Source organism: Hippoglossus stenolepis, chromosome 17 (assembly GCF_022539355.2).
Source record: "Hippoglossus stenolepis isolate QCI-W04-F060 chromosome 17, HSTE1.2, whole genome shotgun sequence".
NCBI classification, from domain to species: Eukaryota; Metazoa; Chordata; class Actinopteri; order Pleuronectiformes; family Pleuronectidae; genus Hippoglossus; species Hippoglossus stenolepis.
Window position 1 is genome coordinate 6,734,343 of NC_061499.1, and position 17,308 is coordinate 6,751,650.

A 17,308-nucleotide genomic window follows, 5' to 3' on the forward strand; every position below is an offset into this window, starting at 1 on the left:
ATGTCGTCTTTGCCTTTCTTCCCTAGCGACTATGGCCTGTCCTACCTGTCACTGCGAACCAGCATCGGTCTGTGGACGGCCTTCCTGTGTCTCGTCCTGGTGGCGACAGATGCCAGCTCCTTGGTCTGCTACATCACCAGATTCACGGAGGAGGCCTTTGCCGCGCTCATCTGCATCATCTTCATCTACGAGGCTCTCGAGAAGCTGTTTCACTTGGGGGAACACTACCCGGTCAACATGCACAACGAGTTGGACAATCTTACTCTGTATTCGTAAGTAATACGATTTCAGTTACTGAGAAGGCCAGATTAATTTACACAGTTTTTAAATAGTTTTTTTTTCTCTGTGATTCGCAAACTAAGAACCAATAACTTATTTTGGGCAATAACTCAAAAACCAAAGATCAAACTCTCTGTAGGTGTTGATGACATTATAAACTACAATTGGTGAAACTTTTACCTGTTAAAAAAGTCCTCCTTTAACTATTATAATCACTCATAATGCTGTTAATTGTATTTGTTATAGTATACAACTTAGGTAAAATGTGGCGAAGGATAATACCTTAAAAGATATGAGAACTATTTGTCTGTGACCTATACAAAAGGAAATATGACCAGTCAAGTTCCCCCAAAAAGGAGCCCAAATCTACCTTATTTGCTAATCTGAGACGCATGCAATCTTGATTCCAAGGGTTTCTTCTATGACCAAATTAGCACCCCCCAAATCTCATTCCTATCTATTACAATATGGCATAAAAGTGTGATGATTTGAAGTGGACATACCCAAATGTGTTGGTTTAGTCATTATTAGTAAGGATGACATAAATGCTATCATTAGGAACACACTGCCTTTGTTGCTGAGCACTGTAATTATGTTGGCTCATGATGTTCCACAGAGCTTAAATGAAAATTACTCCCTTTCAAAATAATACATTTAAAAACACAACTAATGCTGCAGCCGTAGTTTTAAAATCAAAATGAACCTAGAAGTTTTTCTGCACAGGATCAAGGTGCAGAATTGACCTGGCATTTGTTCTCTGCTCCTCAGGTGTCAGTGCTCTCCACCAGCCAATGTCACGTACGAGCAGGAGCAGAAGTGGAATCAGTCGGGATACGACCCAGACTCTGTCCCGTGGACCAGCCTCAATGTTTCGGTGAGGGAAGCACACAGTGACCTCTAGTGTGACGGGCTGTAATTACACCCACACTGCGTCGCATGTAAAGGATTCAAACAGAACTCATCAGCCACTATTACTCAGTACGGTCATTCACACTCACTCACTGATTCATACTGATTTAATCAGGCACATGAACATACTTGTGCTGCTACTTTTTACTATGACTAAGCTCCCAAAAACTGTGAGTCTGACGTTGCTTTACAATATTTTACTTTTCAATAATTCTTCCTCTTTCTCTAGATGTGTAAAACGCTCGAGGGGGAGTTTGAGGGTCTCGCCTGTGGTCAGCATGGTCCCTACATCCCAGATGTTCTCTTCTGGTCGATCATCCTCTTCTTCACCACCTTCTTCCTCTCCTCCTTCCTCAAGCAATTCAAGACGGAGCGATATTTTCCCACCAAGGTGAGATTTGTTATGTGCACTTGTTTTATTTTACCGTCAACAACACAAATAGTGGATTTTCAACAACTTGGAGTACAGTAAGTAATGTAAATTAATATTTAAATAAGTTGTTTTCTATGTTTCTGTGACTGCAAGTGTGTGTCTGTCTAGATAAAATCCTCTCACAGTATGTAAATGTTTACAATGCATCAGTCATCAGTAGGCAGGAGCAGTCTCATGCACACAAAGAGAAGATCACGTTGCATCCTCCCACACTTCAGCAGCTTCTCTGTTATCACTCGGTGTTCTGTGTAGGCAGGTGCTGGGTTTGTCTGAGCTGCTACTGTCGACACACATGTAATGAATATGAGATTTGACACACAGTAGAAAGAAGCATATCAAATCTCTGAATGTGTTTGTAGGTGCGTTCCACCATCAGCGACTTTGCTGTGTTTATAACCATCATGGTCATGGTGCTGGTCGACTATCTAATGGGCATCCCATCTCCTAAACTGAATGTTCCTGACCGCTTCGAGGTAGGCATCTGTTCCACTTTGTCTTTCTATCTCAATCCATAGTTGTCAAAATTATAAAAACAAACATAATTGCACCCTGTATATCCTTATTCCTTCTTAAGGGGAATGTCTAACTAATGTTCACATTATCCTCAAATAAATCCTTTATGCCTTCAACACTAAAAGTAGCACATCCCTGCCTTTCTGCCTGCAGCCTACTTCAAAGAACCGAGGCTGGCTAATGGACCCGCTAGGAGACAATCCCTGGTGGACACTGCTGGTGGCTGCACTTCCTGCCCTGCTCTGCACCATCCTCATCTTTATGGACCAGCAGATCACTGCAGTCATCATAAACCGCAAGGAGCACAAACTCAAGGTCAGACCCGCCTGGGGAGATTAACTTCAGCCCGAGTTTCATCTTAAAGTCACACACAGTCCTTCTTAATCTCTGAAGTGTTCCAGGCGTCTTTTCTCATGTTGCCTCTCAAATACTGCAAAGTAAAACTCTGCCGTATGTAAAATGTATCAGGGAAGGATAAAAAAAAAGCCATCAAATATCTGCCATCTATTATTAAAAACACATTAAAGTCTTATTTTTAATGATGCCAAAAGCAAGTGGTTCCCCCATTGAAACCCCAAGACACTGCAGAATCTGAACGAGCTTACTGGGAACTGGTTTTATCCCAAAATAAATGTAAATTAATCTTGTGATGGGAGTTAAACTATATTGTTTTTACGATAGATAGTTTTGTAATAAAAGACTTTACCAACTAAACCCATTTTCCGCTCCACAAATCTGTCTGTTCACCTGTTTTTCTTTTTACATTTTCTTTTCACCTTGTGCTCATTAGTGCAGCCTCCAGCTTGTTTTCCTTCAGTCTGTTCTTTGTAACCTCTTCACCTCTCTCTTCGTCTGTGCCTTGCTCATCTCTTACCACGTCTTTCTGTCATCCTGAATTATGTTTGAAGGTAAAACATTTTCTAGTCTTGTCTCTTCCTCTGTTGTGTTCATCTCACAGAAATGAGACTTTTTAGTTTTTCAGATTTCTACAGTGCTACTGTTTTAGAAATAAACTCAACCCACCTTGAAGGTTCCAAGTAGGTTTTGGCAAATAAAATTCTGTTAACAATTTTGCTCCTTGTCCTGTGTTATTCTGTTATTGTTGTACATTTGCTCCACAGGGACAAACAACTCATCGCTGCTCTTGCATCTCTCAACTCTCGCTTGTTTCCTTGTGTGTCCTACAGAAAGGCTGTGGCTATCACCTGGACCTGCTCATCGTGGCAGTCATGCTGGGTGTGTGCTCCATTATGGGCCTGCCGTGGTTTGTGGCTGCGACCGTCCTCTCCATCTCCCACGTGAACAGCCTGAAGGTGGAGTCCGGCTGCTCCGCTCCCGGAGAGCAGCCCAAGTTCCTGGGCATCCGAGAGCAGCGCGTCACCGGGTTCATGATTTTTGTCCTCATGGGTTGTTCTGTTTTCATGACCTCAGTGCTCAAGGTGAGAAAGATCATTGCAGAAATAAATGACACCCTCCTGGGCTTCTGTTTGATTTCACTTATTGTAAATCACAAGCAGTTTTCAGACATGACCCAGTTTTCCCAGCATTTTCCACACTATGACTTTCACATAAGAAGAATGCAATAGGGTCAAGTTTCTGGAACATTCATGCAGGGGGGGGTGCCTGGGTAAAGCATGCAGGATACATTTTTGTTAGAATCTGTTTTTCCTGCTGCATCCTCACATTGGTTCCCTTGAACTTTTAACTAGGGGGCTTTCTCGAAAAAGTTCTGGAAAATGTTGGGAGTAATTGACTCCGACATATGCAGTCTCGCATACAGCCCATAGGCAAAATTTCAGGAAAATATCGGGAGTTTAGTGGACTTCTGAAAGCAGCTACAGTCATATGTCTAACATGGGACACGCATGTTTATGATCAGTTTATTTCTCCCTACGTCATGTATCCTCCTGCTATTTTTCCTTTATTTGTACCGGAAGCTGAATAATTGATCACGTCATTTGACTTCTGCTCTTTACAGTTCATTCCAATGCCAGTGTTGTACGGGGTCTTTCTCTACATGGGTGTCTCCTCCCTCAAAGGAATCCAAGTAAGGCTCTCCTCTGCTGGTCTCTGAAGATAATGCGCTCTTCAGTTCTGAACACAAGAGCAGTCACAAGCTGTTAGTAAAGATACATTTGGCCCCTGTAGCTCCAAATCCTTTGATCATAATTCAGCATCCTTAAAAGCTTTTGTTCAATGTGTTCCAGCTCCTGAATAATGTATTGAATTTTACCCGATCCTCGTCAGCCCTCATCTCTCCGGTCTTTTTTTTCATTTGCATATCTTATCTCGCTTGCTGAGTCTCTTCCTCTTCTCTCGTTTTCTCTGTAGTTCTTTGACAGAATCAAGTTGTTTGGTATGCCTGCCAAGCACCAGCCGGATCTGATCTATCTCCGCTATGTGCCGCTGTGGAAGGTCCATGTCTTCACCCTGGTGCAGCTCACCTGTCTGGTGCTGCTCTGGGTCATCAAGGCCTCTTCAGCGGCCGTTGTGTTTCCCATGATGGTAAAGACGTCTCTCGTTTATTCATCACTTCACTACAACAGGATACAACTAGTTAACAAAGACATGGATGCAGATAGTCTCACCCACTCAACTGCCAAAGAGAAACAACTGTGAGGAAAAGTGACATTGTTTTTTTTTTTTGACTGATGACAACGTGGTGGAACTGTTACTGACAGTAAGTGTTTACACTGTTTAGCCGTCAGAAATCCGTGTAACCACGTCTCTGCTCGTCCAGGTTACAATGCAGTCTCTACGTTTTCAAACACAACAACGGCAACAAGTAGTGTGTATGGCAGTGTGTCAACGTTGCAGAAGTGGTGCATTTTAAAAGTGAAGCGTAATAGTGCGGATGAAGCCTGAGTCATGGTTAGGTAGCCACCATGTGACACAATAGACCAAGGTCCCTCATCCTCTGTCACCTTCTACTCCTGTGACGTGTTCAGTGGAGCTGAGTCTAAAAACATACAAGGACGGTTTAACTTTTTTGTAAATGAGAAACTAACCATTTAATCAGTTTCCCAGTATCAGTACAAATATGTTTTATCATATTTTTGATATAAACCTGTGATAATAGTTCTTGTGCTGTCTGTGTCTCCAGGTTCTGGCGCTGGTCTTCATCCGAAAGCTTCTGGACTTCTTCTTCACCAAGAGAGAGATGAGCTGGCTGGACGACTTGATTCCAGAAAGCAAGAAGAAGAAAGAGGATGACAAGAAAAAGAAAGCTCGCGAAAAGCTGGTAAAGACTCATTTTAGTGGCCGGAGGCATTATGTTTTCAGGTTGTACATGCGTTTTTACGTACATCACATCCCCATGAATGCAATAACTCAAGAATACCTCGAGAGAATTTTTAACAGTGCCAATGAAACGTCCGAGTAATAATTATTTTTATGCTTTGTCCTGCAGTGAGACCACCTCAACCTTTGACTCCAGCTAGAAAAATCTAAACTGAACATATTCAGACTTTGCCCTTAGTCACAGATGTACACAAGCTTAAAGTCCAAACTTGAATATAGCAAAACATAACATTCAATATTCAAAGCTACAAACAAACACTGAACCATTCTATTAGACTCATTTTACTCTTTTTTTTTTTTCATCCAGCTCTCTGCCCTGTGTGATCATAAACCAGTGTTATGTCTTAATATCCAGCCACAAAGATGGTGATGCACGAGCCTGGATGCAGTAACAGCTGGTTTTTAATTCATGCTTCCGCTGCTGTTTCCCCCAGGAGGCAGAGTCCAGGCGGCAGAAAGAGGGGATGGCACTGAAGGTCGGCTTTGAAGGCTCCAACCACCTCAGCATCCCAGTGAAGTCCCTCTCAGGGAGGTGAGCAGAGCAGCACATACACAACACACAACGACACACAGTTCAAGAACGAAAAGCAGCACTTTGCAAAGACTTCACGACTCATTAAGTGTTTTCTATTTCTAATTGCACAGAAGTGTATCACTCCAAAAAATATAATCTTATTAGTTTTAATGTTTGGATCCGAATATGGCAGCGTAATGCAATTTAATCTTTTATGCTTAATGGACGACACTTAATAAACATGATTTTCCTCCTTAACTGAAGTCTGATGCAGAAAACCAGCCCAGAATCTAGAGCTGTGAACGCGTTTTCAGATGCTTCATGTCATATACAAGCTGAAATGGTTGTTCTGACTCTGGTCGTCAGCTGTGTGTTGTTATGTCCATCTTGAACAGATCATACAGAATAGGACTAGTGACCCACAGCCTTCCAATGGAAGAAGAGGTAGCAGGGCTGTGTCTGATGCAAAACATCTGACCCACACGGCTGCTCTCTAACCTCGCTCACTGATACTCAGACACTTAGCGCATGGCCACAACTGAGGAAAACGCACTGCTACGTGTGTTGTTGTTGTCGTGTGCTTTGTTTGTTTTGCGGATCAATGACCTGCGATGAGATGTTGAAGCAATTTGATTCTTGTGTGACTAAAAAGTAATGTTCACTAATACCTGGTGCTTCTAATGCAAAGGGACATTTCTTGTCAGCTCTGATTTTTAATCTGCATTCATTTGTTTTTCCTTTGCATGTTTGTGTCTGCTGATTTGATGTCTAGATGCCTGTCTTCTTCTTTTTGTGTTTGCAGTGTAGCATGTAGTCCTGAATCTGACCTCTTGGTTTTATACATCTCTGATGAAAACATGCTGAAAAAATATCAGCAAGTAAAGATGTGAACTCAATTCGTGTGCCCGACCAGAGAAGTGTAGTGGAAGGTGTCAGGGCTATCAAAAGTTTTCTTGCTCTCAGCCGCACGACTTTAACGTGATAACATGAACTAGAATGGCACATTCCTCTGCCGACGCAGTCGCCTTATGAAAATACATTTAAATTCACAAGATCTGGATTTTTATTTGGATCTGCACCGAACTGCACAAACTCATAAATATCAGTCCCCTAAACATGTCTAGTTTTTTCATCAAGATCCGCAAATCCTCCTGAGATATAAATGAAAAAGTCGCAATGTTAAAGACCCTTTAAAAATCCAGATCCGCCCCATCAGCCGGATCTTCACCCTAATTTAACAGGTTCTTTTTCTTCCTCTTCTTCTGCTTCTTTTTCTAAAGTTTCGTGGAAAATCTGTCCAGTAACAAAGATTTCTGGTCTGAAAACCTAAAATATTTATTATGTGTAGCCCTCTAAAGTTTAAATCCATAGAGAATGTAATTTTGTTCAAGCAGATATGACTTTGTTCTTGTCTCCTTCAGTTTAAAGTATCATTTAATCTCATGTGTTTAAACTATTTTATAAGGAAAACATGTAAACGCATATTTGATCTATGTTTGTCGCAGTTAAGTCACAGTCCTCTCACTCGCCCTCTCATCCCTCAGGTTTACTTTAGGTGGTAAAATCAAAGGAGTTTGCATCTTAACAGAATCTCACATCTCTCCACCCTCAGTAACGACCGAGGGATTAATCTCGTCTCTGTCTCTCCATCTCAGCCAGGAGAAGTTGGCCTGCGTTAGAGTCGACGTCAGCCCCGACTCGCCTGGAGCAGGTTCCACTTCAGAGACCTTCCTGTGATAAAAGGAAGGCCCTCCTTCCCTCCTGGTTCCTTCTCGCACACCAACACTCCATCTTAGTGGGAAAGAGGGGGCGTAAAACTGAAGCAGCACAACCTGCCTGCAGGGCTGCCACCTCCAGGGCGGCGGACGAGCTCCCTCCCCTACACCCCAGGGCTGTGAGTCCACTCGAGTCTTGAAGGGTGCAGCACATAATGTACAAATAGCTGCCATGACGTACTGTAGAGCGCACGTCTCCGAGGAACGGAGGAACCCTGCTGTCAACTGCCCACCGACGCTCACTGTTTAGGAACTCTCTCTCTAGCAAATCGGCTGTTCAAACCACAGATGCCAAAGGAAGGGGCCTCCCTAGTGGGGAATGTTGGACTGTGCGAATTTGAATTTATTTCTAACCCCTCGTGTATTTTAATTTCAATTTTACTCTCATTGTTTTAGCTGGTCACAGTCCCGTAGATGTCTGTGCGTCGTCCTGTCCCGTTCGTCTCCGTGTGTTTTAGGTCGAATTAAGACCTTTTCGCTAAACAACACCAGCTTCTAACACACATTGGATAATGAGGCCAGGTACCGTCAGTGACGGAGGGTTGTGTTTCAGAATTGGCCCGGCACACTACAGTAAATGACACAAACCAAAACCCAGGTACGTTCAGTCAGACTCCACACGACTACTGCATACATCTTTATAGACCTATTTACAAATACCTTCTCCTTCCTCCAAGGGGAGAACTCAGTGTTGATATTGCTGCTTTGAAAGTCGGTCAGTTTATTTTCACTGTAAACCTCACTGTTTATATAATATGTGCTGTTATAGAAATATCATTATATGTATGTAAACTGTGTTCTTTTCATTTGTAACATTATAGAAAACCTACTTCTGAGGCCATATAAAGTCTGTACTGTACAGTAAGCACTTTCCCAGTATAGTTTCTTACCTAAAAAATGGATTATATAGTGTGTTTAATGAAAAGGTTTCTTCTCCCACAGTATCTACAGAGCTGTTGTTCAAATGTCAGTCAAACAACTCAGGAATCTCGAAGGATTTCTGACCGTAGTCACTTGATATTTTTGTCACAAGGCGGCGATAATTAACTGTCCACTGTGTTCCTGTCATCGCTGGTACCACGACTATTTTCATAAATGCTGTAAATCATTCAAACTAGTGGGTGCAGGAGAAAAGCAACAGTATATTTGTGACCCCCCCGGTTAGTTGCACCTGTTTTTATACTGTCTGTAATAATGTTAGTAATAGTGTACGTGTGGTGTAAAGACTAGTAAACGTCTAGCGTTGCAAAATCATTTTATGCAAGTCTACAGTAAGTGTAAAAATATTCTATTCTATGAAGTTGTTCTTATTTTTGCTGAGTGCAGTCGTGTTTTAGCAATAAGTGAGTGTTCCATACTGTGCAACGTATGGACTCGTGACTCTGAGCTCGTGTTCAGGCAAAAGGATAATTAGTGAAACGATTGTCGTGTCCGTTTTCCTCGGCTCTGTCTGTGTGTAGCTGCAGTGACTATACGAACAATAGCTTATCTACGTGCCTTGTTGGAGATCTTAATGTACAAGTCTAATATAAGTGTTCAGAACAGATGTACACACATACACACACACATACATACACACACAAACAAGATGGCACACAAACGCCAAAGACTGACCATGGTCACTTTACGCGGCTCAGTGTTATGTTCGTCTAAATGTGATTCCACGTCCGTGTGAAGGTCGTAGCCTGAGCCACCGACTCGCACCATGTGACTTGTGTTATCTTCCATCTTCTGATGTAACTCTAGCTGTGCACAGTGTTTCTACTGCCACAGCACAAACGCTCTGTCATCAGTATTGAGGTACTGTGTGTTTTTAATTATCAATGAATGTCAAATAACTTTACTGGCATCATCAAACATGACGTTTACTCCAAATCTTACTTTGAAATCCTGGTTCTAGCTCTTTATACATGAAAATGTAATTTGTCCACCGACTACTAACTTATTATTTCTTAATTATATTCATTATTTTGATTTTTAAAAAAGACCCAATTTTCACATCAATCCATCTCATTAAGATTTATCAACTTAAAGAGGTGGACGAACAACATCAGCAACAAACCATCACAACGACAATGCACACGAACAGACGTGACATCAGTGACGCACACTGCCACCTGTTATCTGGAATGATGACTTCTGTGTCATGGCCGTTTGATGCAAAGCAATAAAAGTGTAAACATGGTGACTTCCTGCTGAGTCTGAGTGAACTTTCTTCACCCTCCTCATCCTCAATTCACTATCATCATCTTTCATGTAAATGTCTAATTTCCTCAGTTTATACTTTATATTTAAGTTTAGTTAGTTTTTTAACTGTTGAATTCCCGCAACCAGAATCTTGGTCACAGTTATTTGATTATTACATTTAAAGGATGTAAAAGGAAAAAACTAGATTGGCTCATACCGCTACCAAGGTCCAACAGTCCCATTAAGATCTGTTGAGCTGCACCACATTTCATACGCTCACAGATATCAGTTCCCTCAAAATGACAGATTTGTTTTTCATCAAGAGTGAATTATTCCCTGGAAAGTTGGTGACAATGTAGAAAACCTTGCAAAGTAAATAAGAAAATGAAAAAACTAATCCAGGATTTGCCTCAAACGTGTGTTCTCTCTTATCCAATGTCCAGAAATCTGTTCTGTAGTTTTTACTTCTTCCTGCTGTCAAACAAATAGAAAAACTTGACCTCTGCAGAGTTAACAAATCGTCTATATATTCTTCTTGAAAAATCTCAAATATTCATCAGTATTGGTCACAATAATTCAGTTGAGCTTTAGTCAAAACTAAATGGCCCCTCAAGGATAAGAGGTAAATACTAGATCTGAATACAGATGCAGTGATGTATAGGCTCTGTTCCCTTTATAAAAAGCCTGGGGTGTTTTTTATGTTGAGGACAATTGGGGGCAGCAGAGATCTGTTTTGTACACAACTGCTCAGCAGCACAACCGCATCACATCTCTGCATCTGCAGCCTCTGCTCCACTTACACATTTCAGGTGGGAACTTTCTGTGCTTGGATTTTCAAAAATGTTCATTTCGTGAGGCTTTTAAGACCTTGACGTTACTTGAACAGTCATAACGTGGGAGTATACTGAGAATAAGAGAATAATGACTTGTATCTTTCTGTGACTCAGGATCTGTACTCTGATCGTGTTTTGCTTTTTGCCTCAGAGAGACTCTGGAAGAAAAGATTGACACATGACATGACTGTAGGTTTAATAAACACGATTATTATTTTACAGAACATAAGTAACAGCAGCAGCCATTTCACAAACCAGAGGTTTGATGCTTTGTCCTACGTGGACTCTGCAACAGAAGGAAAATTTGACACGACCGCTCGACGCCGCTTAGAACCCGACCTTCCCGTCTGACGTTCTGTCAGCGGCGGAGGGTCGATTCCTCCGTCTCCCTCTTCTCTCTCAGGCTGTTTGAGAGGACGAACAGTGCATTGATTCACATCACTCTGTTACACATCACACACTGCACAACGTGATCAGACACATTTAGGAACTCTCAGGTCAAAATCACTCTTTATCACAAGTGCTACATGAATCAGGGTTTCCTGCTGCGGTTCAGCTTTTGCACTAATGTGGCCCAGAGAAAACAACCATCACGTAAAAAGAATCATTGCAATGCAAACAAAACTATTTCAACAAATATTGTAGCTTGAAGTTGTTAAACACAAGTAGTGTTGTGATTAGTTTTCTTTACAAACATGCCTGCTGTCCCTAGTTTATAAATCACAGAGACATTGCTTTGGCAGACACTTAGTATTTTTCACTATGTTCACAAGGCCTCACTAGGAAACCTTTGTAGAAGTTGAACTAAGAAGTTCTTGTCATTTGACAGTTTCACATGTTGGTCTTTGTGCAGACAAACAATAAAAAGTCATTATAAAGTAACTGGTTTTCTCCTTTACAGGCTCAATCAGTCATTTGTGTTCCGGCTCAAAGTCTTAAGCTCCAGAGTAAATTGTCGCACTGGGAAACTGTTAACACCTCATCGCAACAGCTTCCCTACTCGGGATATTTGTCCGCTCCGGTGGCTCTCAGCCCCCGTGTTTTCAGTTAGCAGCGTTTGGCGGCCCCTCGGGGATCAGGGACATGAAGAAGGTGACGATGAAAGACCACGTGGAGGCCAGGAAGCCTGCGTGGGGGCCGCTGTTCGGATCATCGGCTCCTTCCTCTCCGCTTTCCCCCTCATCGTCCGAGCTGTCATCCATTAGTCCTTCCTATACGGGATGAGGTCGTGATATGAGAACACGAGATATGAACCAACGACGGTAACATGCAGTGTCTCTACCACAGGTTTAACATATTTGACTGAGATAACTTCAGCAATTTACCCTTCGAGTAAAGTTATTTCAAAAATGTTTTAGGCATTTCAAATTTATCGAAATAAACTAGTTCTCTTTTTAGTCACTGATGAAGTTTCCCTGTAAACTAAAAACTGAGGGTTGTGTTTATTTTTTGAGTCTGAAAACTGAAAAAAGGTTTAAGTTGACTGCAACATCTCCTGAAATTGATTTCCACTTCTCTGAAATCATTTCCTGAACCTGGCACTTCGGTGAAAACCTTGTACCACAGATACAGATCCCCATCAGCCCCGGGGGTAATGATCTCAGTAAAGATGTGAGAAGCACTGACCATTTCTTGGAGATCGTGGTTTTGTAGCTCTCCCTCCATGTCGTCCTGATTGGCTCGGTCTCCAGGGAGCAGCAGTTCGTTCTCCAGGTTGAAAGGGAACCAGCCGGCCTGGTGCCTGCACACACACCAACACCAGAATGAAGCTCTCACAATGAAACATTCACCTATTGGGGTTTTGATTAAAAAAAAAAGAATTTTAACATTGTCCTCCACCCTTCCACCAAGTTTTAAAGGTAAAAAATAGAAGCTGTACATGCAAAATCATGGTTTGCATACAAACGTAAAGTAAAAGGCTCGCTCACAGGTAAAGCACCAGCATGGCCATCATCACCATGACGAAGCGGCTGAAGGACGAGTAGAAGTAGACTATACTGAGTAAGATGGCGGCACGTAAGAATGTGTACACCCAGTCCAGCCAGTCCCAGTTCAGATCCTCCTCGTTCAGGATCTCCCCCCCCTGGGCATTCATCTGGATCTCCGGGTTGCCACGGCGGTCGGCTTGCGGCCGCTGGCTCAGAGGGTCGGCCTGGTGGGACTGGGTCGGGGGCTGGTCGGGCCTCAGGTGCTGAGAGGAGGCGGCGGCAGCGGCTAGTAACTGACTAGAAGGAGGGGGGGGGAGGGGACAGGATGTGAGCTGAGGATGTGTGGTTTGACCAATGTTATAAAACCATTCACCAAACATGGAGGAACTTACTAATGCATGTAGTATTGTCTGGCGTAGAGCTGCTGCCACCACATCAGTGTCATGGGGCTGTAATAGGACTGTGGAGGGTGTTGATTCCAGCTGGAGGAAGAGACAGACGGTTACATTTGACCTGTCCCATGATCACAGGTACAAGATTTGACAGTTTGAAGCATTAAGAGCCGGATGAATTCAGTCGGTACATGAAGTGGACGAACAAGTTTAAATTTTCTGAAAATCTACAGAACTGATTTCCACCAAACTTGATGGAGACATGGGGCCTGAGAAGATACCATCACAGTTCAGTGTGGATTAAGGGAAAGATACAGATTTTTCACTTTCTAAGTTTTATGACAAATAAATGATTTAGGTTTTCAGACCAGTTATTTTTCTTATTTATATTTCTACTATAAGAACTAGACAATCATGTGTAGGTGGAGTTGACTCTGCTCTGATTGAGTTTCTCCAGAATCTTACCTGTGCATAAACTGTGAATACATCTGGTGGGAAGGGAAGGGTCCATCGCTGCTCTCCCCTGTAGACGACTGGGGTTGTGGACCAGTGGGGGGGCTGTTTGAGTTCGTAAAGGGCTGTAACCAGACAGATAAGTTCTGAATATACCAAACACGTCACGGCTCAAAGATGAGCAAAACATCTTGAGTCCTCGTGGAGCTGGATGATGAAAGGAAGTGTGCTGATGATGAAATGAATGGAAAGGTGTGATGCGTGTGTGTGTGGCTGACCCACCGTGGGACTGGCCGGGTTCTCCTGAGGCTTGTTACCGTGGCTTCGGGGGGGCTTTGGGGAGCTGGGAGGGGTCCGTGAGGCGCACACCAGATGGAGCATATGGTACTCGTCCTGCTGTAGAAACCAGTACAGCTCATTATCAGAGTCAAAATACTGCAGGTTCAAAGAAAACAAGAATAAACTTTGGACTGTTGTGGGTGAACGCAGCATCAATAAACAAACACAGAAAACTTATATACCACATTGATTTTCTCAGTAAAATAGAACCCAATCACAAGGACGTTTCAGTTATATAATTCTGTACATCTCAATAATACAAATGTTGCTGTGAGTTTTTGCCCTGAGGTGCGAAAGAAGCAGCAAATTAAATCAAAGCACAAAAATCAAAGCACAAAATAACTCTCTCTATGTCCCTGGTAATTTAGGTGATGTCTGTATCTGTCCACACATGAAACACAAACCCCAGTTTTTAGTGTTTACAGACATTTTTAAAACTAAAAATGTGCCTGTTTTCCTGTTTTATTACATTTTGGTTTCAAACAATTTACGCGCCTGTTTTCTTGTTGTTGTTTTTTGACAAGAAAACAGACTTTACCTTTGTACCCTGACCATCTAATGATTAAACAGGCCTGTAACTACAGAGTGAACCTACCTTTCTGAGCACATCTTTTAAGGTGAAGTGATCCAAAAGCAGCTTCCCAGAATACACCAGCCTCTGGTCTTTGGAGCTCTGAAAACGTTCATGATAATGACAGCAGGGTCAGAGGAAGGGTTCTGTATCTTAGCAACAACGCCAGGAAACGAACTGCGTTTAGCTTCGTTTGTTTTTGACCTTTTAGAAGATTTTTAATTTAACGTCGACTGAAAACTAAAAGAAAGGAAAACGGCTAATTTGCAAATGTAGGTCACAACATCAGAAGGCGGAGACTTTGTGTGAGTAAGTAATGAGGATGAGCTCATCGTAACCTCAATTGGGATAAGTAGGTCTTAACAGTGGATTAAACTGGCGGTACAACAAGGTCAGAGTCTGTCCTCTTAAGACCTACATTCACTGCGTGCCGCCATTTGGGAATTGAAAGTGCCAATTTTAAAATCTTGGCCACTTGCAACTGAGAATGTATTATTCTGGGTTGAATATGGGTTGAATCAAAACAATAGTGCAGCCTTCACAGAGAAAACACTGCAGCGTTTCGAGGGAGCAGTTTGTCCCTGTGTGTTTACAATGATTGCATCAGAACAAGTGGCAGAAAGGAAAAGGGATTAGAAGCACAAAGCAACAGGAATCTGAAAAGCTTCCTTTCACTGCGACGTCAGATCTGCAGACTCTGAGGCTCCTTCAGCTGCTGGGATTCAATATCTCTTCACAGAACAGATCAGGGTTAATGGTCTGGGTCACTTTTATGATTATTTAACACAGAAAGTTTCTCTCAAGGGGATCTCAGCAGAACGGAAACAGCAAAAAGTCCAACTGGGGATTGTTGACTGTGTAAATGCTGGCCTCTTATTCTACACTGGTGAAATACACTCCTGTCACATTGGAAATGTAAATATAATAGACCTGATCTTATCATTAACACTTTTTGAGTCTAAACGCTCAGATACACATGTGTTTGTGGGCTGGACAGTGAATACCTAATAACAGACGTTAACAGTATGCAGGGGACTGGGAACATGGTTTCCTGTCGCACTATACTGGCAAACTGCCCAGTTCACACACACAAAACTGAAAAGATGAAACTTTGTGTTTGTTTTTTTATGATTCAACGTGTGTGAGCACTTTGTACTTTGTGCTGAAAGGTGCTCCATAAATAAATTATTATTATTATTATTATTGTTATATTATTTTCATAAAAACGTACTGGTTTACTAGGGTGTTATTATTATCATAAATACTTACGGGTTTACTGGGGTATTATTAATATTATTATAAGTACTGGTTTACTTGGGTAGTAGTAGTAGTATAAATACTTACTGGTTCACTTGGTAGTATTATTAGTATAAATACTTACTGGTTTACTTGGTTATTATTATTATTATAAACACTTACTGGTTTACTCTGGTAGTATTAGCAGTATAAATACTTACTGGTTTACTCAGGTAGTATTAGCAGTATAAATACTTGGTTTCCTGGTAGTATTAGCAGTATAAATACTTACTGGTTTACTCAGGTAGTATTAGCAGTATAAATACTTACTGGTTTACTCTGGTAGTATTAGCAGTATAAATACTTTCTGGTTTTCTTGGGTGGTATTAGCAGTATAAATACTTACTGGTTTACTCGGGTAGTATTATTATTATAATTACTTACTGGTTTACTCGGTTAGTATTAGCAATATAAATACTTACTGGTTTACTCGGGTGGTATTAGTAGCATAAATACTTACTGGTTTACTCTGGTGGTATTAGTAGCATAAATACTTACTGGTTTACTCAAGTAGTAGTATTATTATTATAATTACTTGCTGGTTTACTCGGGTAGTATTAGCAGTATAAATACTTAGTGGTTTACTTGGGTAGTAGTATTATTATTATAAATACTTACTGGTTTACTGGGGTACACATCTGACAGGTGAGCTTTCAGCTTCTCCACGGTCCAGTCCTGGAAGCAGTTGATGGTCTGGTCGTCGTAGTTCTGGTTCGGAGCCTTGATGACGAGGATGACGGGACCGTCCACAACAGCTGGATCCATGACTCACAACCATCTGACATAAAGGGGGGAGGGGGGGGAGAAATCTGGAAGGTCCTCGTTTTCTAGATCTTCTCCCGGAACCATCGGTGCAAAGCTCCAGCGCCGATCATCTCCAGCCCTGAGGTTCCTCTGCAGGAGCCTGAGGTCAGAACGTGATGTTAGCATGAGACCAGTAGCTCCATAGCTTCAGACATGACGGAGGAATAATGTGTGAGTGGAAACTGATCCAGCATCTGTGATAACTTCACAATTTAATGCAGTAAATAATCCACCTGCTAACCCTGCTCAGGGGTATTTAACAGCCGGCTAAGCTAACGCTAGCTTCGGTAGAACCCTGCCTCTGCTGGGCGTTAAAACCAGCAGACAACGTTAGCCCGGATGCTAACGGAACCGAGTCGAACACTCACCTGGTTCGGTTCGGATGTTCGTCCCGCAGTGATTCTGCTTCAGCGGGTTTCTCTGCGTTGTTTACGTCTAATGATCGAACTACTGCCCTGGACCTGGGTGGAGCACTTCTTCGTTGGATGCTGTGTGGTTGTCTACCTGCTGCGATACCGTTTGCCACCGCCACCTACTGGAGAAAGTGAAGATTACAACAGAGACATTATTAAAAACCATGTTAAAAACCAATGTGGATTAAATGTATTAAATACTTATAAGAATGAACAGAGACAAACATTCTAGTTACAATAAATAGTATAATGTACCTTGTATAAAGAATCTAATTTGATTAACTGTATATTATAACATAATAAATAATAATAAATTATAAAATCTGTCTTCCACATGTCATTTTCAACACTTATCCTAAAGGGTGTGTG

At 41.9% G+C, this 17,308-nt stretch overlaps 2 protein-coding genes across 11 annotated transcripts in view; one reads left to right on the top strand and one right to left on the bottom strand.

The window, feature by feature from the left end:
- The window catches only part of LOC118125287 (sodium bicarbonate cotransporter 3), a 35,255-nt gene extending 25,339 nt beyond the window's left edge, over positions 1-9,916 (top strand). For 8 of the 10 annotated variants that reach the window (XM_035183732.2, XM_035183736.2, XM_035183738.2 and 5 more), the window contains 11 exons: positions 27-272; positions 1,048-1,153; positions 1,418-1,579; positions 1,981-2,094; positions 2,288-2,449; positions 3,322-3,573; positions 4,113-4,181; positions 4,466-4,639; positions 5,238-5,375; positions 5,869-5,966; positions 7,604-9,916. In XM_035183732.2, the coding sequence (XP_035039623.1) occupies positions 27-272; positions 1,048-1,153; positions 1,418-1,579; positions 1,981-2,094; positions 2,288-2,449; positions 3,322-3,573; positions 4,113-4,181; positions 4,466-4,639; positions 5,238-5,375; positions 5,869-5,966; positions 7,604-7,685 (1,603 nt within the window). In that variant the 3' untranslated portion in view covers positions 7,686-9,916. Of the gene's footprint in view, positions 1-26; positions 273-1,047; positions 1,154-1,417; positions 1,580-1,980; positions 2,095-2,287; positions 2,450-3,321; positions 3,574-4,112; positions 4,182-4,465; positions 4,640-5,237; positions 5,376-5,868; positions 5,967-6,343; positions 6,393-7,603 lie in introns of all 10 variants that reach the window. The other 2 variants (XM_035183735.2, XM_047344259.1) reach the window with 1 other exon arrangement.
- Positions 9,917-10,922: 1,006 nt separating this feature from the next.
- Positions 10,923-17,053, bottom strand: LOC118125288 (homocysteine-responsive endoplasmic reticulum-resident ubiquitin-like domain member 2 protein). The gene is made up of 9 exons (XM_035183742.2): positions 16,895-17,053; positions 16,341-16,626; positions 14,451-14,528; positions 13,799-13,912; positions 13,529-13,641; positions 13,064-13,153; positions 12,672-12,968; positions 12,370-12,484; positions 10,923-11,954 (listed from the first exon to the last, which is right to left on the bottom strand). Exons 2-9 carry the CDS (start codon positions 16,485-16,487, stop codon positions 11,787-11,789), a joined length of 1,122 nt encoding a protein of 373 aa, XP_035039633.1. The 5' UTR covers positions 16,488-16,626; positions 16,895-17,053; the 3' UTR covers positions 10,923-11,786.
- Between the last annotated feature and the right edge of the window lie 255 nt (positions 17,054-17,308).

What these genes read in the sequence shown, in the direction of transcription:
- LOC118125288 (XM_035183742.2), bottom strand. Translation starts at nt 16,487, where the DNA reads ATGGATCCAGCTGTTGTGGACGGTCCCGTCATCCTCGTCATCAAGGCT. An exon ending in AGAACCCGGCCAGTCCCACG is followed by an intron (nt 13,642 to 13,798) that starts GTGGGTCAGCCA and finishes GTCTGGTTACAG; the next exon opens with CCCTTTACGAACTCAAACAG. An exon ending in ACCACGATCTCCAAGAAATG is followed by an intron (nt 11,955 to 12,369) that starts GTCAGTGCTTCT and finishes CATCCCGTATAG; the next exon opens with GAAGGACTAATGGATGACAG.